Source organism: Platalea leucorodia (assembly GCF_965183815.1).
Source record: "Platalea leucorodia genome assembly, chromosome: 3".
Lineage (NCBI taxonomy): Eukaryota > Metazoa > Chordata > Aves > Pelecaniformes > Threskiornithidae > Platalea > Platalea leucorodia.
Genome location: NC_138825.1, coordinates 12,291,048 through 12,315,975, shown reverse-complemented (window position 1 = coordinate 12,315,975; position 24,928 = coordinate 12,291,048). Strand labels below are relative to the sequence as shown.

General features: G+C 43.1%; 1 protein-coding gene and 1 long non-coding RNA gene across 4 annotated transcripts in view; both read right to left on the bottom strand.

Moving 5' to 3' along the window:
- The window catches only part of GPCPD1 (glycerophosphocholine phosphodiesterase 1), a 45,258-nt gene extending 32,920 nt beyond the window's left edge, over positions 1–12,338 (bottom strand). The window contains exons 1-4 of one of the 3 annotated variants that reach the window (XM_082306982.1): positions 12,182–12,338; positions 6,145–6,230; positions 1,847–1,931; positions 883–967 (exon numbers count right to left, since the gene is read on the bottom strand). In XM_082306982.1, coding sequence (XP_082163108.1) covers positions 883–967; positions 1,847–1,931; positions 6,145–6,193 — 219 coding nt within the window. In that variant the 5' untranslated portion in view covers positions 6,194–6,230; positions 12,182–12,338. Of the gene's footprint in view, positions 1–882; positions 968–1,846; positions 1,932–6,144; positions 6,231–11,322; positions 11,345–11,382; positions 11,625–12,181 lie in introns of those variants that run through there. The other 2 variants (XM_082306981.1, XM_082306983.1) reach the window with 2 other exon arrangements.
- An 806-nt stretch (positions 12,339–13,144) lies between these two features.
- Positions 13,145–19,626, bottom strand: LOC309588115. The gene is made up of 2 exons (XR_014227675.1): positions 19,292–19,626; positions 13,145–17,259 (listed from the first exon to the last, which is right to left on the bottom strand). It is a non-coding gene; the product is annotated as an uncharacterized lncRNA (long non-coding RNA).
- Between the last annotated feature and the right edge of the window lie 5,302 nt (positions 19,627–24,928).

The following is a 24,928-nucleotide window of genomic DNA, read 5'->3' as shown; positions in this document are numbered from 1 at the left end:
ATAGAGTAAGAAAGACAAAGACAGCTTTAAATGGGTTATTTCTTACAGTTATTACTTGTTATTAAGAAAAACAGAGTTTTCCTAAATTAGTCCAACTGTTTTCTGGATGCAGTCTTATCCCTAATCTGAAGAACTCCCCCCTTACCCTACTACAATTTCTACAGACCAGTACACTGCCACATACATTCAACTCACAGGCAACTTTGACATCAATACCTGTAAAAACACATCTGTGTCTGTCTCTGAGTTTTTTTTCCCCAAGTCATGCAAATACCAATTACAAACCTACAGAAAACTCTGGGATGCCCCATTCCTTGTTTCACCTTTTCACTCCAAGAGATTACCATGTGTTAATTATGCAGCACAAAAGCTAGTTAATACTTCTCATGCTTCAACAAAAAATCTGCAGTAATTTTAAAAACTGTAGTAGATTAGGCAAATTTAAATACACCTGCTCACACTAACCATTCTTCTCATGCTACTGCTTGTTTCCATGCTAGAGGTCCTTGCCCTGCTGAAGTCCATATTCTATTCTAAGTGTAGAAGCTGTTATAGCCCCACTATAACTAATGAGAACTTCGCCATATCATTTAAGCTTTATAATAATGTTAGGCATTTCACTATGATTGGAATTTTTGAAACACTAACACTGGTAAAAGAGAGAAGACAATTTAAGAAAAATAATTAAAGTTACCAGCATATGGTCATGTATTTCCAGAAGTGAACTGCTTGTATTTCCACAGGTGTTTTAACGTTTCACATGTTGCAATTTAAGATTTGTTTCTAAACACTCAAGTTTAACCCAGAAAATCCTTTTTCCTTCAAATAAGAGAATTCTTTACTAAGGATGAGCCAACTTAAAATAGAAAAGGTTGTACATACCTTAGGTTCTAAGAAGTATCCTTTAAAATACCGATACCGAACAGGAACTCCTCTAGGAAGCTCTACAGTAGCTTTCCATAATTGACTGTGGAAAAAACCAAAAAACCAAAACAGTTTCAAAATACGGGCTAACAGCCACCTCAGACATATGTCTGTCCTAAGTGATATTCTAAAATAAAGTTTAGTGTATTGCTGCAAGGAAGTTTTTCTACAAGGTGACTTAGCCAAACAAGCACAAAGCACAATAAATACCTAGAACTGAAACTGCACTTTCTAATCTACAGATCTGAAGTGCTCTAATGGAGCAAGAATTCTCATCATCATTTAACAGATGGGGAAAACATGATGAAATAATTCAGGGATTCATCCAAGATAACACAGCAAGTCACTGAATTATAAATACATCCTGTGAGCCCTATTTTCCCGCATCATACAAACAGCGATAGGCAGGGCACCATTTTAAAACACTGAATTCTTCCGCTGCATTTAAGCTTTCTTCATGTACACTCATGGTTATATACACACAAACCACTTAAGAGTTTTAATGCAACTCTCATTTTAAATAATCTTCTCCCCATCTCTTTATAGCCACAATAACAACTTGTATAGGTTAAAAAGAAAGTAAACACTATAAACATTTCCTGTAACTTGCTGTATAGTTATGGGACTGAGAATTATCCATAGCAGTTTCTCATTCAAGGTGTCTACAGCTACTGAAATATGCCAGCCACAATGGTAGAAGCATTATCTGTAACTAGAAAAGCATACCCAAGTTAAACATTTTCTTAGACACATTCCTAAGCATTCAAAATGTTCAAGGGCAACACAAGACATTATGGAGAGTTTTAATAACAGTACTTGTAGCTCAACAGTTCACAAACTCAAAGCCAGAATAAATTTGTTACTCCAGAACTCCAGCTACTTCAAAGGGAACAAATAAAAAAAACCAAAAACCCCAACTTACCGATCGTCAGTTTGGAGGACCACTGCAACTTGTGGATTCCAATTTCCCAAAGCACTGCAGCTCCCACATATTGCAAAAACCTCTCCTAAAAAACCCCAAACAAACAGAAAAACAGTCATCATTATTCAAACCTGTACGGAATTATTAAGTACAGCCTACATGGTCAAACCTTCAAATACTTTAAACACCCAACCAAACTCCCTCTTTTTGGTTCAGAAAGGAACTTCCCCTCCCCCCCCCCCCCCCCCAAATTACAACAATGTTTTCTTCTCCATTATAAAGACAGACCTCACTGAGAGAGGGACTACTGACAACCCCAGCCCTTAAAAGGGTCGGCTTCCAAATCCTCCTGCAGTAATACTGGTAAAAAAATCTCTGCAAATGCAGCAGGCAGATTTTCACTGTAAAATGCTTATTTTTTTCCCATATACTGCATAGGGGTTTTTTATATATATATACACACTGCATAGGGGTTTTATATATATATATATATATATATATATATACACACACACTGTACCAAGGTAACATACATGTCTAAACATAATTCTCTGAAATTCATACCAATAATCTAGAAAACACAGACAAATAAGAGATTTGTAGCATCATTATCAAAACAACACATCCATTTAATTTTATTGCTGTGAGAAACAATTAATTTTGCTGCTATGCTTTGTGTTTTTATTGGATATAAAACATAACACTGTTACACAAAAAAACCCCATTAAATTGTCACACTGTGTCTACCCTAATGCATATATACATACAGAAAGAACACAAAAGATTACAACAATATAAGAATGCTTGATTCTGGGATATCCTTGAGTTAAAGTTAACACTGCAACTTACCCTTGTTTTTAATATAAAACATACACACACACAACTCTAAGAACAACAATAATGACAACTGGAAAGGACAAATTAGGATTTTGCTTTTACAGAGTTTCAACAGTATTTTTAGACACAAGAAAAAAAATCTGTTGTAGGAGGAGAATATGTGAAGTTTTAAAGTATATTTACGCACCATCTCCTTAACCTTTCAGTCTTGCTATGCAAAATTTCAGAACTACCAGAGTATTGCAGCAACTTCTAAATAAAATGTAACTAAAAAAATACTGAAATTTACCTCAGCCTCTAACAGGAAATGCCTAGATGTAAAGGAATGCCTCAATAGTAAAAAGCAAGGATGAAACTGATAGCTGGAAACTCCGAGATGAAAAAAGCATCATTCTTAACAAAAGCAAGATACAAGTATCTGTGATGGTGATTTCATGTTCTCAAACTGGGAAAGCAGTAGCAATAGTGCTGAAGCCACAATAATCTGAAGATACAAAGGAGGCAAGATATACACAACAAAGATACAGTACCTTTTACTAAGCCAAATATCATAGCTGGAACTTCAAGTCTGAAGTAAGAGTTTTGAGGACGTACTTATACCTCTAAAATTGTGTCCACTTTTTCCAGCTATACAGGTGAATCTAAACAACCAGGTTTGTTTATGAAAGAAACCTCTGCAGACCCAGGGGTTGCAAAAAATTTACAAAAGCCAAGAATTAAATAAGGTAATTTGTTCCTAAAAACAGCTTACTGAAATAATTTTTGAGAACATCTTGAACTACAGTTCCTTTTATTTTTTTTTAGAAAAATCTTTTGTTCCAAACCATTAAAAAAATCCAAGCTTTTCAGATGTCCACTGTAAGCATACAAATGCAGACAAAAATCAGCTGTATCAGTATACTTACTATGCAATTCACTGCACACAATTGCCTAGGTCAGGTGCTTTACCTTTTCCATTCTGTACTGAGGCACATTATGGTTTGTTTTTGCAGGGAGGAGATAAAGAGGGGAGGGAAGACCACTTGAATACCACACAGTTAGAATTTCTGACTGGAAGTATTAAAGAGAAACTAAAATTCTTTTATTAACCCTTTAAAATAGCAGCATTTAATACATCTTAGTGTACATGCCAGCCAGTCTCTGAAGTGCCATCTAAATTACATTCCTCTTAGTAGCAGCTAGCTAGAATAGTTTTCTGGTCTTCTTTTTTAAGCAAACAAAAACATGTGAACATTCAGTGAACTCTCATCACTCAGTAAGGTACAACACACAAAAGGCAACATTTGAACAAGATGCACAGTCACCCCTAAACTCACTTCAACAATTACATTCCAAGGCTGAATCAGGATTTGTAAAATGCTGCTTAAATTATCCCAGGAAAGGCACACGAGATGCACAATAAACTGTAACTGCCTTTTCAAAGGCAATTCTAAACTCAGTGGGGTTTTATTTTGGTTTGTGTTTTAAGCTCAGGCGTCCCCAATTTCTCGCTCTCCCCTTGCCAGGGAATCCAATGCTGCTACTGGCAGAGCTCCTTCAGCTACAGCAAAGGGGAAACTACTCCATGCCTTTTGCCCAGTCTCAAAGCTTGCAACAGCCTCACTGATATTGCAATCTCTCTGCTCTGGCCAGCTCTGTTGGAGCAGAATTTTTGTGTACAAGTTGGGAGCCAGAAGCTTCCTTTTTTATTTCATATTAGCTAGTATTTGGCCACCTAGCAGTCTCTTGGTATGGGACTGTGTCCTGATGAAGACCTAAAGCAGTCACAGCCAGTAACCAGTGACCCTCTTCCTTCCACGAGGATTAGGCAAAAATTAAGCACTCCGTGTCACAAATATATAAAAGCTTATCTCAATGTGTCAGGCTTCACCACCAATGTTGACTCCAGAAGTGGTTTGCCTAGACAGAGTGAGTCAAAGCATTATTCCTATGCTGGTGATGCCCTTTCATCCTGTCAGTTAGCCTGGAACCACTGGTTTTGACATCATCATTCTCCCTTCCTGTTGAGGACACAGGGAGCATGTTAGCGCTCAAGGTGATGATTCTTGTCTCACCAAGTAACTACTCACCATGGTAATCTGACAAAATCAGTACATGACATTTCTAAATAAACTGGAAATTTTGCTGTTTGTAGAACTGCTGATAGCTCTGAAAACCTACCTCTCTTCTTTCACAAGACTGCATCTTGCCACTGCTGCATCTCAAAGCTCTTCTCCCCCATCAAAACCAACACTATCAATATTGTCATAAGCAGAAGCAACCTGCTGTGTCACCTTTTTATGCTATACATATGACAAGTATTTCCAGATAATTCTTTGTAACCAGCCACTGAGGCAGAATCTAGTTCTCTCTAATCTTAATTTTTGTTGCATATATTACCAGTAAAAGAAAAAGTTACACATCCAAAGTCAACTTCGCCAGTGACAGTGCCATCACAATAGTGGAAGTAACACTGTAAACAGGGCAAAAAGAGTATGACTTGCAATACTCCATTATATAGCTATACCAGTGCTTTATAGCCTCATTTGATCTAAGGTCAATTTATTCTTCAATTTTAAAGTTTGCTCCAGAATGCTATAAAAACACTACTCCTTTCTAAAGGCTTCATGTCCACATCGCTTGTCAATGTTCAGTTCCCAAATTCCCAATCAAATGGGAGAAACACAGGAGACGTCTAACACAGGGCAGACATCAAAACTTTTAAAATGTTTTTATCGTTTTTTCTTCCCCAACTACAACAGACACTTATGCCATCTTAACAGACACTTATGCCATCTGCCTGTAACAGGAATTTTGCCCATATTCATCTGCTTCCATTAGGCAACCACCGCTTATTTTTTTGGTGATCTTCCTTCAAAGTTCCTAAAGATGAAGGTCGAACTAACAAGCACAATTCATCAACACTAAATCTTGGTGTTCTACATGATCTAACAGCTTGTGTTCCTCCTTTAGATTACGGAAGTTATTTTACACATTTTTGCACAGATAGAATACTGAATTAAGCTCCATATTCTTTCTGTCCTTTACCCCCTAGTAGAGGTCACATGTTACGGAGAACTTTCAACAGGGATGCAGAGAGAATAAAAAACAGAACAAACACATCAATGCATGCCTGACTATCATGGTCCAGAATTTAAATACTCGTTCCCATGGAATACAAAGTTACTAGAGACAGACCACTGGTTTTAAAACAATCAACCATCTCCATCACCATCAAAATCTCTAGCTCAGTATGAAATTGTTGTTTGAAGAAAAAGGTAAAAATTAATTCCCAAATCTCATCTTCAAATTTCTATGTGAAATTTCTTATTAATGTATTTTACAATGACTTATCATTTTGATATTTCATCTGACATGTTCTTTTACCTCTGAAGAAAACAGAAGAGACAGCCTTTGAACATGCTTCTCCTCAGTTTTCTTCTAGTTAAACCATATAAAAAGGAGAAAGCATGATTTGGTACCTGGTACTGATGGTCCTCTTATTTCAAATGTGACTTGAGAAGAGGTCATACTTGCAGAACTTCTGTCTTAGGATAGTTGAAATCCCCTATAGTGGGAGGAAAAAAGATACATTTCAGTAAAAATACACTGCATCTGTTGCTGTCCTAAGAGGAAACACGAATCCTACTACTTATAGGGAAACAAGCCCCTAAGGGTGTTACTGTTTGAGTAAGCAGTAAAAATAGAAAGCTCTTGAAAACCAGCAGCAGCCCCAGAAAACAGCATCCAGCTGCAGGAGACACTGTTGCAACCCCAGCACAAGAAAGACTACTAAATCAAATACCCTCTGCAAGTATCAATATCATGCAGCATTCATCAGTCTCAAGCTGAATTTTTCAAAAACACCTGTTTTGACTCATTTTGCTCTCAAAGAGGCCACTGAGAGTTTTATTATAAGACATTTAGGATTATGACCTTTGGCAAGCAGTAACTTATGACTGTCTCCCTGTGCTATCCTTCAGCACCCTCTTCAAAACACAGGAAAGGTTTCATAGATAAGCACTATCACCTTGAAGGAAAAAGGGGAAGAACCCATGACAGATGACAGTTCTCTGCTGTCACAGGCAGTGAGCTGTTCATCACCTTGGACTCTGCGCCCCTGCCAATACTTCCAGCCTTTCACATGGAGCAGCAGCAACTAGAAGCACCAAGCAGACTTCAAAACATCACAGCAGGAAAGGACTCCCTATAGCCTCTGCAGCCAGGACAGTAGCTGGACGATTGACCCTGCTTCAATTTTCTACCCTCCTCCAATAACTTGATGGGAAAAAAGCTGACAGAATCCCACTGTCCCCATTACAGCAGAAACACTATTGATGTGAAATATCTTTTTATATAATCAATAGAGGAAGTACAAGAGCAACAGGAGTTAATGTAATTCCCTAAATAATAGGGAACCCAAGCTCTCCCCTCCTGATTCTAGGAGAGCACTTCTAGAAGATGCAGGCAAACAGCCATGGACCCTGGGCCCCTAAAGGCACTTGGAAGAAGAGAAAAGATGACATTTAAGACTCTCCTTCTAGCATAACACAATCAACTACTAATGTATCACAAAATATCATAGCTTTCCTCTAAAATGAGATAGCAAAGGTCTAATGGATGGGGAAGACCAAGATAATTTTTGGTTGTAGTCAAAAAATACCAGAACATAGACTTAATTTAATAATTCCAAGCTTGAAGTTCATTTGAGCCTTTTGGCTCACAGGTCTAGTGGTATATAAGACCCCTTCAAGACCTTTCAAGCTTTAGTAGATTATTCCCCCCACCCCTTAATTTCCTTAACCTTTCCAACATATTTTAAGAGGTATTGGCCATTTGCTGTCCCATATTTTATACTCAGTATTTCAGGCTTAGATAAATACATACCAAGTAACCTGGGACAATCCTAGAATTTAATAGCCTAGCTTACAAACACTGAACAAATTTTAGACTCAAAAATTCACAGCATTCATAAAGCCGGATTACATGCTCTCTCTCAATACAAGTGAGATTTTTAATAGCAACTCAAATAGGTTTGCGAGACTCTGACTCCTAACGCTCTAAGGGCAATGTTTGAGACAGGCTTGAAGTACAATGTGATCTTTTTTTTCCTACCACAGCAGCTTACAAGCCTGAAGGCCTTGAACTTTCTTTTTGTTGTATAGACAGAAGGCCTTCAAAATTAGGCAGTGAGCACTTTAGGCAACAATATTTAGATAGATCTGAATGAAAAAGCTGACTTTATCAACTGTGAGTTGGCTGTAAGGGCTGCAGAATGGTTGCTTATACTTAGCAGTAGAAGGAAAAATATGCATTGACATCTAATGGGGAAAGAGAGGGAAGACAAACAGACCAAGCTTCAGGAAATTCCGCACTACCTCTCTAAAGTGGGGGGGGGGGAGGATTTCTATTGAAAATAATCAGAACTCGTAACAAAAATAGCTTCAAGATTAATGGAGAAGCAAAATGCTGCTCTTCCAGTACATGAGGGAAAACCAAAGTTTTGCAAGTTCTATCCTCTCTAGGATGCATCTAATGGAGCGTGAACTAAAACAACTTCATTTAAGCTCCTAGAAGTTAGATGACCCAGATCACGAGAGACCTTGACGCTTTGCATGGACTTAGTCCATTAAGGATAATCCGTATTTGGTAACATGCTGATGAGAAAGCCAAAAAGCAGCAGACTTATGCTGAAATACACTGTGTTACATTTCTTCCCTTCTCACCCCCCAAAAAGCCCATCTAATAAACTATCAGCAGAAATTTCTGATGTAAAGCTATCAACCCAAAACTCTCTTGGGTAACATGTTTAAGGATGACTGGATAATACAGAACACAGATTTTTCAATGAGGGTAAAATACAGCTTATAAAAGTAACTTTTTAATGGGTGAATTTTTTTTAAGATATCCAGGTATATAAATTTTTTATAGGTACGTAATGGGATTTTTCAAAGGTAATTAGACAGACAATTAAAATGAAACAGCTAGGTACCTAGGTGCCATGATATTCCCCATGACAGAAAAATAAAGACCATCTGTGCACAAACAGGGTATTTCATACCGTTAGCACATATTTCATCACAGACCACAGCACAGACTACTGGTACTGCAAAAAGTAAACATACGCTCAATTATTTCAAAATATCGCTCCATTTTGTTCCGTATAAAGATCAAAAGGGCAAGCACTAGAAGACTGCAGTACTTTTGCTTTTATTTTTCTGATTTTTCATCTGGCACCTTAAAAGTACAGATGTATGAGACCTATCAATATCAAGAAGAGGTCCAGCTTCAGCCTGAAGCAGGGGAAAGGTGCCACAGTCCACGCCAAGTCATTCAATAGCTGAGGGTGCACGCTGGCAGGAGCAGGGCCGATGCAAGGCACCACAGCCCCCTGCAACCTCCCTCGGGAAGCCTGCATTTGAACACTACTACGCACTGTGGAATAAGGTACCGTATTTACAGTTTACCCTTTGGAAAGCTGTACTATATGCGGCAATAGGAAATACACCATGCGTCAGATCTGGTGCTATGCTGAACAAAGAGATATGAGCCTAGGCACACAAGACTGCTCTTTTATGACACAGTTTTGTCATTTTTACTCACATCATTAGACTCTCGAGCATAAAAATATCAACTCATGTTACTTCAGACTATACCTTTAATATTTAAATGATATCTACTCAAATCCAATTAAATTTGTAGTACAAAGAACAGATTTTGTTGCTTGTGGTTAGTCCTAACAAGGTATCGGAATATTATAAAGTACGTCTAAAGTAACAAATTGGGTATGTAATAAAATTAAGTAACAATAGTTGACAACACCTGGATTTTAGAAAAAGGTCGGAGGATATGCTTGTCAGGACATTCACTCTAACAACTGGAAGAGAATTTTTAGAAACAGCATTACACTTCATTTTCACCCAAACAACCAGAAGGTTCTTCCTGCCCCCTCCTTTCCCGCTGCACCTTGACTGCATGAGAAAGGACGGCCACAAAGTCAGCAGCTCTCTCACACTGCATTGCAGTATTAACACCGGACAGACAACAAACTTGCATGCAAGATTTGGACATACTGTTCTGATTCAAAGGCAGGAATTTTACCAATAGGGCTATGCTAACATTTAGAAAGAAGAAAAGCTTGAGTACTATTTCTGAAACAACATCACATTAGTATATAGCAACAGAGAAAAATATTTTTAAGATGCTATTTTCAGTATCGATTCAACTACCCATTTGCAGGGCCAAGCCAGCCCTGGTAATCAAACACAAGATCCCTATCTGACATACTGTGTTCACCTATAATGCATCTGCTTGGTTTTAAACAACAAGAACTTAATGGTTTTCAGCACTTCTTAAATTCCTGTCCATGTAGCAGACTCTTCTGTCTTAGCTATGTCACAGCAGTTTTGCAGACAAAGTTCTTTAAAAAGAGAGGAAATGGCTGGGGCATATTTGCAAGCAAACCAGAACAGCCTCGGTTTGTCTTCTCTTTGCTGAAGTGTTGTTCATTATTAATGTAGCTTCTCTTCAAGACAAACAGTGTTCCCCTGATTTTTTAATATTTTCTGTAGTTATTTTACAGGCAACAGTGCTAGAACAGAAATACATATAAAAAAAACTGTAGAGAAAAATATCTTTTATGATAAAAAAATAATTTATCTTAACTTATCAACTATTTCACTCTACCATTAACATTTAAAATTTATTTTGAAGGCTAATCTCCATCTAACAGTGCACGCTCTAATGAATTAAAACACTAACACCCTGGAAGACAAGCTACTGATTGAAAAAGAAAGAAAAAAAAAAAAAACCAGGAAAATGAATCTGTGCTTCCTGCAACAGCCTGGTTAGGAAGCAGATAACCAAGTTAATCTAGGGTTGTCTTATTAGTCCATATGAGATCACGAATACTAAACCACACACCGTTAGTATTGTTAGCGTGTTCCCTCAGTCCAGAGCAGAGACAAAGAGCAGAGCAGAGCACACACAGGCCGCCGACCGGCGCCGCAGGGTGTCCAGCCCGCCGCACCCCGCTGGCCGGCCCGACGGGGACTTACCGAGGGTCCCCCGCGGGCGGCTGCCCCCCCGCAAGCCGGGCACAGCGCAGCGCCGCGGCGGGCTGCGCGCCGGAGGCGGCGCACCGCGTCCCCGGGCCCGCCCCGCCGCAGCCTGCCGGCCGCTTACATAATGCGGTAGCCGCGGGACCGCCCCGAGCGAGGGCTTTCGGCGGGGATGTAAATAAACAGAGCCGCCGGCCCGGCGTGTCTCCGGCCGGCAACCCGCCACGCCGCGCTCACCGGCTGACGGCCCGCGCCCGGCGCCCCCGCCGCCCTCCCGGAACGGTGCTCCCGCCCCGGGCCGTACGGCGCCTCCGCCACCCCCGGCGACACACAGCCTCTCTCTTCCTGCCTCTCCGCCACGGCGCAGGCAGCCATCCCCCTCCGGGAACGCTGCAGGCACCGACCCGCGCCCTCTTCCCCCAGCTCCCCTCAGGGCCGAGCACCATCCCTCCCCTCGCATCAGATCACGACAGCCGACACCCGCCGGGACCGCCCGCGGGGAGAGCGGCACCGCTCCCCCTGCGCCCTCCCGCCACCGGGCCGCGAGCCGAAGCCCCTCAGGCCCCAGGTCCCCCCCCAGGTCCTCCCAGGGGCACGCACCAACCGTCCCCTGCCGCCGCACAGCCCCACCGCGACACCCGGCCGGCGGCGCGGACTGACCTGGCCGAGCGCCGCTCCTGGCTCCCAACCCCTTTGTGCGGGGCTGCGGGCGGCGCCGCCCGGACTCCCTGCCCCTGCCCCTGCCCCTGCCCCTGCCCCTGCCCCTCCTCCCGCGGCCGGGGTCGGCGGCCGCTGCCCAGGGCTGCCTGACGGCGCGGGGAGGGGAGGGGACTGGGAGGCGCGTCCGCCAACCGGTTCTAGCTGCCCCCGGCCGAACCGGGGAGGGGAGGGGAGGGGCGGGGCGGGGAAGGCGGCCCCACGTGACTTCCCCTTGCCGACGCGTCACTCGCCATGGCCTCGCCCCGCCTTCCCCGCCGCAGCCAATAAGACGCGAGCCGGAAGGGCGGGGGAAGACCGTGCCTTTTCCTCGAAAGCCCCGGGCGGGGATGTGGGTGGGGCCTGAGGGCGGCGCCGGGGCTGAAGGGGCGGAGCTAGGGAAAGGCGCGGTGCGTGAGGGGAGCAGGGGCGAGGAGCGGAGGCGGCTGCGGGCCGGAGCCGGCTTGTGGCTGCCTGCCCGCAGCGGTGGGTTGCACCCTCCCCGTCTCCCCTCAGGGACAGGCACCAGCAGTTCCCCGCATCGCAGCCCGCCAAGTGCCGAGCACCGTCCCCCTGAGACCTCCCGCGGGGAGACCGGCATTGCTCCCCCCAGCGCCCTCCCGCCACCGAGGCGCGAACCGACCCCCCTCGGCCCCCAGATCTCCTCAGAGGCACGAGCCAACCGCCCTCTGCCACCGCCGCCACGCAGCCCCACCGCACACCCACGGGCCCCGCGTCCCCCCGGCCGGCGGCGCGGACTGACCTGGCCGAGCGCTGCACCCGCTTTCCAACCCCTTTGTGCGGGGCTGCGGGCAGCGCCGCCAGGGATCCCTGGCCCTTCCTTTCGCGGCCGCTGCCCGGGGCCGCCTGACAGCGCGGCTGCCAACCGGTTCCAGCTGCCCCCGGCTGAAGAGGGGAGGGGGTGACCCGCGTGACCTCCCCTTGCCGAGGCGCCCGTTCAGCCCCGCCCTTCCCACCGCAGCCGGCAAGGGGGGAGCAGGAGGGGCGGGGGGAGGCCCTGCCTTTTCCTCGAAAGCCCCGGGTCTGAGGGAGGGGGTGGGCCTTCCAGGACCGTCTGCCCGTCCCGGAGTACCCAGCCGGAGAGCGCGGGGCTGATCTGGGGACAGGCAGCCTTGCTTCCTTGCGGTACTGTTCGGTTGCGATGGCTTAGGCTGGCTGTGAGCTTACGGCATCGGGGCACAGTGGCTTTTCTTGTGATATGAAGGGGCAGGCAGCATACCTTTCTTGAAACGTTTTGGTCTCTGTAGATTCGATGGTGGCCATCTATCTCCGTGTGCGTTTTTCTGAGGCCCTGCCTGTGCAGGTGTCCCAGCGCTGCCAGCAGGCTGCGGCCTCTGTTGTCCACTCAAAAGCGGGGTGGCAGGAGCTGGTGCCCCTTGCTCCCCACACGCCTGGGCTGCGGCTCCCAGGGAGCCCGCCTGCTGTCAGGTAGGCTCTGCCTCTTCCTCTGCGCAGGTCCTGTTCCCTGTGTGCCCAGTCGCATGAGTAAAAGGGCTGTAATTCATGGTACAGCTACAAACATCTTCACAGCAATGGCACCGAGGCAGACTGATGTGGGAATGCCCATCCTGCAGTTTTGAAGCTGCAGGCAAAGTGTCATGGTTTAACCGCAGCCGGCAACTAAGCACCACACAGCCGCTCGCTCACTCCCCCCCGGTGGGATGGGGGAGAGAATCGGAGGAGTAAAAGTGAGAAAACTCATGGGTTGAGATAAAGACAGTTTAATAGGTAAAGCAAAAGCCGCGCGCACAAGCAAAGCAAAGCAAGGAGTTCATTCACTACTTCCTATCGGCAGGCAGGTGTTCAGCCATCCTCAGGAAAGCAGGGCTCCACCACGCGTAACGGTCACTTGGGAAGGCAAATGCCATCACTCCGAACGTCCCCCCCTTCCTTCTTCTTCCCCGAGCTTATATACTGAGCATGATGTCATATGGTATGGAATAGCCCTTTGGCCAGTCTGGGTCAGCTGTCCTGGCTGTGCCCCCTCCCAAATTCTTGTGCACCTGGCAGAGCATGGGAAGCTGAAAAGCCCTTGGCTAGTATAAACTGTACTCAGCAAGAACCAAAACATCAGTGTGTTATCAACATTATTCTCATCCTAAATCCAAAACACAGCACTCTACCAGCTACTAAGAAGAAAATTAACTCTATCCCAGATGAAACCAGGACAGTATCCACCCCTTATTCCATACCATTTACGTCACGCTCAGGTCCCACATCCTCATTAACCACTACCCCCCTTCCCATCCTTTGATACAATACACAGGTATCATTCCCTTAGTCTATGCACCACCCCTGTGAAATGTCTGTAAAGTGTCCATAAACATCCATAAATATCCACAAAATGTCCATTGAGTTCATTTAGTCCATGACTTTGGGCTCCATCTGTGATGGTGGTTGCTCAGGACAGGAGAGGTGGTGTGTTGCGTGGAGTTATTGGGCACCAAAGCCAGCTCAGGTTGGGTCACTGCTGCACTTGCACTGCTTCTTGTAAGGCTTGTCCTCCATTGGTTCAGGTGGTTCCTGCTATGGTAATTCCTATAACATGTAACTCAGATCATGGATTAAAACAATTTAAAGGTGTTTCCTTTACAATCATCACCCTTGGTCCCTTTGGGCCAGGCTATAGTGTTTAACATTGCAAGGAACTCCTCCCCTTGCTCCTAGCCTGGCTAGCAACAAGGGGTTCCTGCTATAGTAATTCCCATAACAGATGCCGGGTTACAACAATTTAAAGGTATTTCCATTACAATCTCCACCCCTTGCCTCTCTGGACCAGACCATTGGGTTTAACACTGCAATGGACTCCTCCCCTTGCCCCTGCTCCGGCTTGGACTTATCCACAGAGTACAGTCCGTTAGGGGTTTACCTGCTCCAAGTGGAGCCTTATCTATGAGCCATGGTCTCTCCAAGGGTATACCTGCTGCCAGCATAGATTTATCCACAGCCACAGTCACTTAGAGGTGCATTTCTTCCAGTGTGGACTTCTCCATGGGCCACAATGCCTTCAGAGATAGACCTGTTCCAGCGTGGCCTTGCCCACAGCCACAGTCTCTTCAGAAGTAAACTTGCTCCAGCATGGCCTTACCCATGGCCACACACTTTGAGGTGCTCCAGCATGAGCTCATGCACAGCCACTGATGCTTCAAGGTGTACCTGCTGCAGCACGGACTTATCCACAGCCACAGATGCTTTGAGGTATACCTTCTCCAGCATGGCCTTCTCCTTGGGCCACAATCCCTTCACAGGTATACCTGCTGCGGCACAGACATAACCATGGCCACAGACACTTCGAGACATACCTGCTCTGGTGTGGGCTTATCCACATCCACAGACACTTCAGGGTGTCCTGCTCCTGTGTGGACTCATCCACAGGTCACAGTCCCTTCAACTCGAGTTCACGCTGGAGTTCCAGCCTGTCCAGTACAGCAGCACAGAAAGAGCAGCCATGCCCTGGCTATCTGCCAGCCCAGGCACATGGCCATTGCTGTTATCAAAATATTCCCAGGCACAGCAGAGTAAGATGATAAGGAGTACAGCAAGCAACAAAAGCAAAAAGCAGCCACTAATGAGCACCAGACTCTAATATACAGTAAGGCAAGCAAGCCCTGTGGCAAGCACAGAAGCCTGCTGATTAATAGCTAAACAGCAATAACAGCTATAAATTTGTCTAGCACATTCCAATTAAATCTGTCATTATCTCGAACCCTCTGTGCCCCACGTTGGGCGCCAAAAAGGACCGTCGTAGGTTAACCCCAGCCAGCAACTAAGCACCACACAGCCGCTCGCTCACTCCCCCCCCGGTGGGATGGGGGAGAGAATCAGAAGAGTAAAAGTAAGAAAACTTGTGGGTTGAGTTAGACAGTTTAATAGGTAAAGCAAAAGCCGTGCACGCAAGCAAAGCAAAGCAAGGAATTCACTCACTACTTCCCATTGGCAGGCAGGTGTTCAGCCATCCTCAGGAAAGCAGGGCTCCATCACGCGTAACAATTACTTGAGAAGACAAACGCCATCACTCCGAAAGTCCCCCCCTTCCTTCTTCTTCCCCGAGCTTATATACTGAGCATGATGTCATATGGTATGGAATAGCCCTTTGGCCAGTCTGGGTCAGCTGTCCTGGCTGTGCCCCCTCCCAAATTCTTGTGCACCTGGCAGAGCATGGGAAGCTGAAAAGTCCTTGGCTAGTATAAACTGTACTCAGCAAGAACCAAAACATCAGTGTGTTATCAACATTATTCTTATCCTAAATCCAAAACACAGCACTCTACCAGCTACTAAGAAGAAAATTAACTCTATCCCAGATGAAACCAGGACACAAAGTTGAAGCGTGATACTTGTCTCTGTTTCAGGGTAGGTGAGACTGTTGGGTGAAGACCCCAGGGAGCTTTGCTGGACTAAAAGGTAATGTTGTGTTTGGGACTACAACCCTGTGGCCTTCCTCAGACCTGATTTTATGATAAAAAGGGTATCCCACTGGAAATCACCCAACAAAGTATTAGCAAGTAAAGGGAAACTATATTCCTCTGTGTTTTTGAGGGAGCTTGTGCTCTGTTTTGTAGCAGAGCTATGGATTCGTGATAGTATGACCAGTCCTTTCACTCTGATAGTAACCTTGCATAAATCGTTTGGGAAGTAACTTGCTTCTGCTTTATACAACTTGTGTCAGCTGACATAGAAGCTGCAGTTTGAGTATGCAGAGAAACTGCTTATCTTGTCTTGCATTGGGAGTTAGTGCTGTTACAAGTATGCTGCTCTATGCTGTCCATCTGTTGTTTAAATAGAGGGCTATTTTCCATTCATTCATCCCCTGCAAATCCAGCCATGTTTATAAGTAATTTGTGACACAGCCCTGGATGTTGTAGGGAAAACGAATGTTCTATACCAGAAAAGTACATAATACTTCTGAATTGCTCAGGTCTTTATGTGAGTATTGCAAGATTACCCTGCAGCAAGTACCCTGCTTAAAGGAAAAAAAGGTAAGGGGAGGTATGCAGGAAAAGGAAATCATAGCCAATAGCAGTTTATTTTGAAGCCAAAAGAATAAAAGGAATTCCTCTGAGTAAGGAGGAGGGAGGGTTGGTCAAAAGTGCTTGTTGAAAAGTGAGGATCTTGTTAAACACGAATGTGAACTACTCTGGTTACAAACCCTTAGTAATTAAGTAAACATTAGGAGCCATCATTTCTACAGGTGTAATCAGCAGTGAGCTGAAGAAAGGAGGAAGAAGAAACTTCAGAGAAAATACTGTTTAGAAAAGTAATTGCCTACTTGTTTTCTCTTCACCCTTTTTAAGATTTGTTAGTTCAAGTAATTTGTTGTAAAGCTTGGATAGAATTGAACACTTTCAAGACATGCTTTAGTGTGTTAAATTTTTCAAAAATGGGTCTTTGATGTGGTGCCAGAGTCATGTTACAAAATTGTACCATTAAATTTTTGTCAAGAACAAGAAGTGTAACACTTGGTCTCTTTCAGTCCTAGTGTTTATTCCAGAAGATGTCTCCATCCAGTTAAAACTATTATTGCTTTTCCTATAGTAATTCATTATAGCCAAAAATTGCCATTTAAGCCCTGAAAAGATTCATGAAATATTCATTGTCATGGTTTAATGCCAGCTGGCAACTAAGCACCACACAGCCGCTCACTCACTCCCCCCCGGTGGGATGGGAGAATCAGAAGGGTAAAAGTGGGTTGAGGTAAAGACAGTTTAATAGGTAAAGCAAAAGCAAAGCAAGCAAAACAAAGAATTCATTCACTACTTCCCATCAGCAGGCAGGTGTTCAGCCATCTCCAGGAAAGCAGGGCTCCATCACATGTAACGGTAACTGGGGAAGACAAACGCCATCACTCCTAACATCCCCCTCTTCCTTCTTCTTCCCCCAGGTTTACATGCTGAGCATGATGTTATATGGTACAGAATATCCCTTTGGTCAGCTGGGGTCAGCTGTCCCAGCTGCGTTGCTTCCCAGCTTCTCGTGCACCCCCAGCCTGCTCGCTGGTGGGGTGGTGTGAGAAGCAGAAAAGGCCTTGACTCTGTGTAAGCACTGCTCAGCAGTAACTAAAACATCCCTGTGTTATCAACACTGTTTTCAGCACAAATCCAAAACCTAGCCTCCTACTAGCTTCTATGAAGAAAATTAACTCTACCTTAGCCAAAACCAGCACACTCATGTGTTTATTAAAGATTTACATCTCCCTACTACTTCATTAAGATAAGAGAAGCTAATATAATCAGCTCAATTGAAATGCTTAGAAAATTATCTTTTTCTCCTTGTAAACTTATGTGGTTGATTTCTGCTAAAAGCTGGCATTCTGTCAAATAAGCAATTTTTTAATTCTTCAGGTATCTTAAAATAGTATGTATTTATTCATTTGGAAAGAATGTTAATAGGAATTTCTATGCTGCATTAAGAGAAACAGCTGATTCTAAACAGTGTAATTTTTCATGGCAACTTTCAAGGATGAGTTTTCTCTTTAAAGGTAACTCGAGTTTGTCAAACTCTGAGATAATGTTCTTCATTCTGTAATTGACAAGGCTTTTCAAAGGGAAGAAATTTCATTTAGCTGTATGATTCTTTTCTCTAAGCAATTAATGTTATCATGATTGCATCAGTAGGACTGCTCTTTGTCTTGAGGCAAGTCTTCTGCTCTCTATTCTGCCTCAACCTGTGAGATCCCCATGTTACTTTGTTCTTAAGCCTTTCACTGAAATAGAAATTTCAGTAACTTTATTCCCGTAAATAATTCCACTGCGCTACTTCTTGGTCTTGCTGAATAAAACAAAACCAGCGAATTAAGAATGATGATTAAGCTTGTGCTCAGTGTAGAGCAAGTAGGAAAAAGGTGGGATGGGGAATATTGTTATGTCTTGGCTTAACCTGAAAAAAGTCTACATTTAATTAGGCTTGCCAGTGTACTTTTTTTTTTCTCCTCCTCCTTAAGGAGTTGCTTCAATATGGTTGGATCAGATAAGGTCATACTTTGCCATGACGCAGCAGGCAAGTCTCAGCTACTCCTTAAGATAATATAAAACTGTACAGTAATTAGAGCATGTAGATGAGTTTATAGAACTCTTCTTAAATATCTGTCCAAAAGTTAAGATTGGTGGTCTGCTTTTCTTGTTTACATAGCAACAAAATAGAAACAAAGGAAATGGGGTTTTATATCATATAACCTGAGTTGAATCGAGTCGCTGTTTGCAAAAGTCCCCAAGAGATCCAGAAAGACAAGGCTACAAGATCTGTTTCAAGTGTGCAAACACAAACTGTATTTAAAGTATGTGTGCACATGTTGGAAAGGATGTTTTCCCCTTTCCGCTACAGTAGTATGTAAGAATTACTAGTACGTAGCCAGTATTGCCTGGCAAACTGCTTTGTCTTTGTTCTGGCAATGATACTGTTGTGGTGAAGTCGCTGAGCAGGAGTGAAAGAGCTAAAAGATGCTGTGTGCGTGCACCCTCCCCAAACGCTGTGGAAGCTGCCTTAAAACTGTACCTTGCTCCCAGCCATGACACAGGGTATGAAGCGGGGCTGGAGGTGGTGTGCGCCATAGGCAGAATATCAAAGTGCCCTTGAGGCTGTACTAGTTGAGATGTGAAACCCAATCGGACGTAGGCAGCCTGGTTTTTGTAAATAATGTCAAGAATACTTGCCTAAGTGCAGGAAATAAGTGTGTCGTGATTTAACCCCAGCTGGCAACTAAGCACCACACAGCCGCTCACTCACTCCCCCCGGTGGGATGGGAGAGAGAATCAGAAGGGTAAAAGTGAGAAAACTCATGGGTTGAGATAAAGACAGTTTAATAGTAAAGCAAAAGCCACACACACAAGCAAAGCAAAACAAAGAATTAATTCAATACTTCCTACTGGCAGCCATCTCCAGGAAAGCAGGGTTCCATCACGCGTAACGATTACTTGGGAAGACAAACGCCATCACTCCTAACATCCCCCTCTTCCTTCTTCTTCCCCCAGGTCTACATGCTAAGCATGATGTCATATGGTGTGGGATATCCCTTTGGTCAGCTGGGGTCAGCTGTCCCAGCTGCGTTGCTTCCCAGCTTCTCGTGCACCCCCAGCCTGCTCGCTGGTGGGGTGGTGTGAGAAGCAGAAAAGGCCTTGACTCTGTGTAAGCACTGCTCAGCAGTAACTAAAACATCCCTGTGTTATCAACACTGTTTTCGGCACAAATCCAAAACCTAGCCTCCTACTAGCTTCTGTGAAGAAAATTAACTCTGCCTCAGCCAAAACCAGCACAAAGTGGTTGAGGCTAATGTATAGAATACAGCAGCAAACCTACACTAAAAAGGCACTAGGAAATGCCTTTGAGGTTTTATGTTCATTTCTGTAGCCAATGTAATATTTTCTTCAGCTGCCAGAATTATGGATTCAACCTATAAATCAAGCTTCATTCATACTATAAGTAGCTATAAAGGTTGTGAACATCAAATTATAGATGTTCTTTCTCCTTCGTAGTTTGCATTATCAGTTCCAGTGAACTGGTTATACTGACACCAGTGCTTGCAGCTGATGAAAGCTGTGTGTATTTAGATGAATTGTGCTCCTTATTCTACTGCACTTGGTTTTTCTCCAGTTGTTCTGGATCTGATGGGTTCTTGTGAATAAAAATAGCTGGTAAAATTATGCAAATGAATGCACAGCATTAGGCATGCAATATCTCATTAGCTATTTTTTTACCTTTTTTGTAGAATCACTTATTCATGAAAATGCACTTCTTCTGACCTTTTCTCTGGTGCTGAGAGTACTGCTGTATCATTATCTAATGTGAAATCTGGACAATTTACAGGCAGTAAAGAAAAGTGATGCTAAGACACTGGAAGGTATCAACCAAGAATAAAAATTACAAGACAGTAGAACTGCTATTAGCATGGCAAATGCCTCTCAGTCCCACGGAGAATGATGAGAAAGGATTATTAGAAAAAGGCCTGTTGTGCAATGGCATTTTCTCTCTAATGTATACTGTAATACAGTGTAATGTATTTTTCTCTGTGGACAAGTTAGCAGTTAGTCAGGGAGCATAGAAACACATCAGAGAAGTGGGTGATAAGAATTAAGCAAGAAGATAAGGCTGTGTTCAAAACTTTTTAAACGCCTACAGTGGGGAAGCCTAGAAGGTAAGCAAAAGGTGTGTGTAGCGGGGGCGGAATGCTACTCTAGATTTGCAATAGCTCTGATTTCTCTTTGACTAGGGGAGATTACTGCCTAATACAAGGACTAGGTGTCCTGGTAGCAAATGTGACAACATATCAGAAAGGTGGATGAGAGCATCACTAAATATAAACTAACATAAATATAAAATGAAACCCTTCCGTGGCTACTGTTAACAATTATCAAATTTATAACATGAAAAAGAATAGTTACAGATATTTCACTTTCTCCTGTAGGAAACTCAGTCATTTTCAAACACTGTTAATTTTCATGTATAATCTGGCATCAGTGGTAGACAATGTTACAACAGAAAATTTTCCAAAAGAATCCTAAGTGCTAATACAATATTGCAGAAATGAGATTTGGATTAGAAATGAGACATATTATAATCTAGTCTTGCAGGTGCCTGAGCATGATTTGCTTCTTGATCTAAGCTGGTTTATAGTCTCTGAAATGAAACGTGTAAGATAAGTTTTGTTGTGAAACACCCACAGAAAGAACTAAAGCACCACACCATCAAAGCACCACATTTAAACTGGCCAAAGCTGATTACAAATATGAAAATTGTTTGGTTTTTTTATATAACTAAAACAAGTTATATAGTTTTATGTGTATATATAACTTAAGTTACATGGTAGGTTATACACATGATTTTTTGTTTGGTTTTGTATATATAAATGTATATGTGGTATTCTGTGAAATCCTAGCTCTGTCTGCATGCCAGTTACAAGCCATTCTCTTGTGTACTTGCACAAAATCTTGTATTACAATCTCCATCTCCTTGTCTCTGAAATTGGACTCAAGACTTCTCAGGCTCCTTTTGCTGGCAGCACCCATTTCACTGTGTCAGAGACAAGAGTGGTCAGCAAATGAAGAACAACAGCGGTTGTGGAATATGACACAGATAATGTTGTCTTTCTCTCTTTCTCTCTTTCTCTCTCTTTCTTCCTCTGTCTCTCTCTCTCCCCCCACCCACCCCTTTTTTTTTTCATGTCAACAACAGGGAGGAATACCTGCCCTAAGATAAGGGAAGACGGAGCTTCCTATGACAGCAGGAAGGTTTGACTCTGGTGCCGTTCAAAATCCCATTTCAAAGGTCATGTTTGTGCTTTAAATGAAATGTGTGGCTGAATTTTATGCTCTGCCAGATAACAATAGTAGTGATGCAAGTGCTTCCTTTGGACTCTGCAGGTCAGGGCTAGCAATAATGTGGGGTTGCGGTGTGGTGGTACCCAGCGTTTCCCAGGGCAGGGAAGGACAGTAGTGCTCCCAGTGCCCATGTGAACAGCAAAGGACCCAACAGGGACAGAAATACGCCACTTCTTATTGTCCATTGGAGTACTCTACTTCCAGACTCCACATTTCTTGAAGTGTGCCTGTACTGAATATACTTATGTGGAGAAAGTGGGACACCTCAAATCCAATAGGGGAAAAAGTCAGCTTTTCCTATCGTCTTTCACTTTCGTTTCTCCTCCATCTGCTACACGTACCGATAATGACAGAATTTAAGTTTCAGTTATTGACATGAAATTCTTTAAAAGTACGGACTCCCATCTGTGACTGAGATTTCTTCCTTTTTATACCTATTAAATAGGTATTAATTCTCATACGCTAACCCTAGGTTTACTGCACTGTTGTTCCTGGGAATGCAGCCATACCCTAGGGACAAAATTTTTTTCTTGTGAGCAAAGCTCAGCCTGAGGAGAAGCTAAGGGTGTCCCTGGCCTAAGCCAGTCTAACATCTGGCTGCAGAATTTTGGTTCTACACCTGGTCTTACACTCCTACCTGATCTTTGTACTCTCTCTGGCACTTGTCTAACCTTTCACTGAGCTATACTAGCTCTCTGTCAGAAAGTAGGGGTTTTTGTTTGTTTTGGTTTTGTTTTGTTAGTTTTTGTTTTTGTTTTGTTTGTTTTGTTTTGTTTTTAATTAGGTTAGTTCTGTGTTGGGCTGGTGGCCTGAAACAATTCAAAGCCAGCTTGGATGAATGTTAGAGCTGTCTTGGCAGAAGTGGGGACATCAGCAGCTAGAAGTTGAATCCTCCTTAGCTGCCAGGGAATTGCTTGCTGTGGTAGAAAAAGCAGCTCAGAGACTGGTTTATCACTTGAGGTTTAAAACAGAGACAGCTATTGGTGAGCAATCTCAAAAAGGACTTCTGCAGGAAAACAGGAGAACATGTCCATTAGTTTACACCTACTCTATATTCTTGGCTGTCTCTGTCATGCTCAGCCAATAGCTCTTGTAAGCAGAATGTGCCTATTCTGCCCACAGCATTGCAAATGTCCCAAAATGAGACTTTTTGTTTAAGACTAACAAGATACAAACCAAGAAAGCTTTTGGAGAAATTCTGACTCTTATTCTCCTTGCTGGGATTCTGAAGATATATACAGATGTATGTGACTTTAAAGATGACAATGATGTCCCTTGTTTTACAAATCCAGATTTACTTGCAAGTAGGTTGTTGCTCCAACTGAGTCTGACAGTTCTCCTCAGTGGCTGTCTCCACATGAAGCTGTTCACAAGAAAAATTAAGAGCAACCACTATTAAAATGCAAGATCGGTGATAAAAATGACCAAAGTCACCAAAAAAAGGAGAGAAAAATTCCTGGAAAAAATACACAATGGGAAAGGATACAGTTTAAAGCCAAAGCAAGGGTAACTGACCTCAATATGTTGTGGCTACTCAGTCATTTATTTCCTGTTTATTTCTGTTTACTTTGTTTTGCAACGTGCTCCAGACCTTTATTTTCTAATCTAACTAAAGAGTTATGGTTTGTTTTGTCAAATAACTTCACACATAGCAGATGTTTTTGCAGAAATACTTATTCAGAAAATGCTTTTTGTTTCAATAAGGAAAGCATTTTGCAAACTATTACAGAAACAAAACAAAGATATCTTGTTTTTTTCAACTCATGCAGTTGCACAAAATGACCGCGCTGCTCAGAGATGTAAAAACATTATTAACTGAGTTAAAACATTTAAAGTGTTTTTAATTTAAATATTACAGGCTATGAAGATAAAAAAGTCTGACTGTCAGCATCTCTTTCCCACTTGTGTGTTTTAAAGACTAATTTCATGCTGCAGGCTTTCCTTCAGCAGTGGCACATGAGTTCTCCCTCTCCTGTGCTGACTGTGCATCTCATGTCCTAGGACATTAAGGTCCTGTTCTACACCACTGGGAGGGTAAGAGGGCAAGATGGTACAGGGCTCTTTCCAGATTTCAGTAAGAAAAGGCTAACAATAAATGGCCTAATAAAATAGCTATTTTAATAAAATAGAATAAAAATAGGAATATAGATAGCGAGTAAATCTTACATCCCTTCAGGCTGGACAGACCCCGGATGGATTTTCCCGTGGCATGCTGTGAAGATCCTGTCTGTAAAAAAGCTCTGCCTCCTTCCCATGCTGTGGTGCCTTTTATTTTGCATAACAAACAAAACTAGGTAACAACTTCTGGCAGCCTGGACTGTCACCTCTCTCGTAACACCCACCAGTGCAAAGCACAGGCCATCATAGGGCACTCCAGCAGGTTCCCTTGCAGCAGCTATTCATGCTGATGTACAGGCTCCTCAAGCCCTGCATACGACACCTGGTAGGACAGACACGATCTGTTCATGGTCACTAACTCCTTGAATACAACATCTTCCACAAGGCTCCTAATGCAGATCCTAAAGGCCCTTGACACTTTGTCAATATTGTCCAGAACCAATGGATGGATTTAAAATGTATTGGGAAACAGGAAAATATAAACACATAGCCTAACGACATAAGCCTCGATTTTCTTAGGGAACTGTGCAAAAGAAATTAAGCATATTAAAAAATAAAAAGCAAAATTGGCACTAGCTGAGAAGACAGCAGGGAGAGTGACTTGCACAGAATAACACTGAGTTCCTGCCAAAACTTTATGCCCTGAGTGACGTTGTCACCTTTATTTACCCACTTACAGGTAGGTTACCACCTCAACCATAACATTTTGGACAGTAGCTGTATTTAATAATAGAACCATGACCTTGCACTAAGAATAGTTTTGCTCATAAGCTCAGGAAGCAGTGAAGCCTTATGAGTCATGGCCATCCTGACTTCATTATCTACTTATTTCTAAACATTAATTAATGGCTGTAATAGCATACTTTGTTTACTCTGTATCTTATCTCAGGGCTTCATCCTGCAGCCCTTAATTGTATTGTAATCCTTGTGTTCAGTAGGACTGTTAGCATGACAGAGGATTATTCATGTGAATAAATTATTAACTGGAAAGCATGTGTACCAAGTCCCCTACAAGTACTCCACTTGGCTATCGCCAACTCAAGAAGTAATTAGTTATTTGCTAA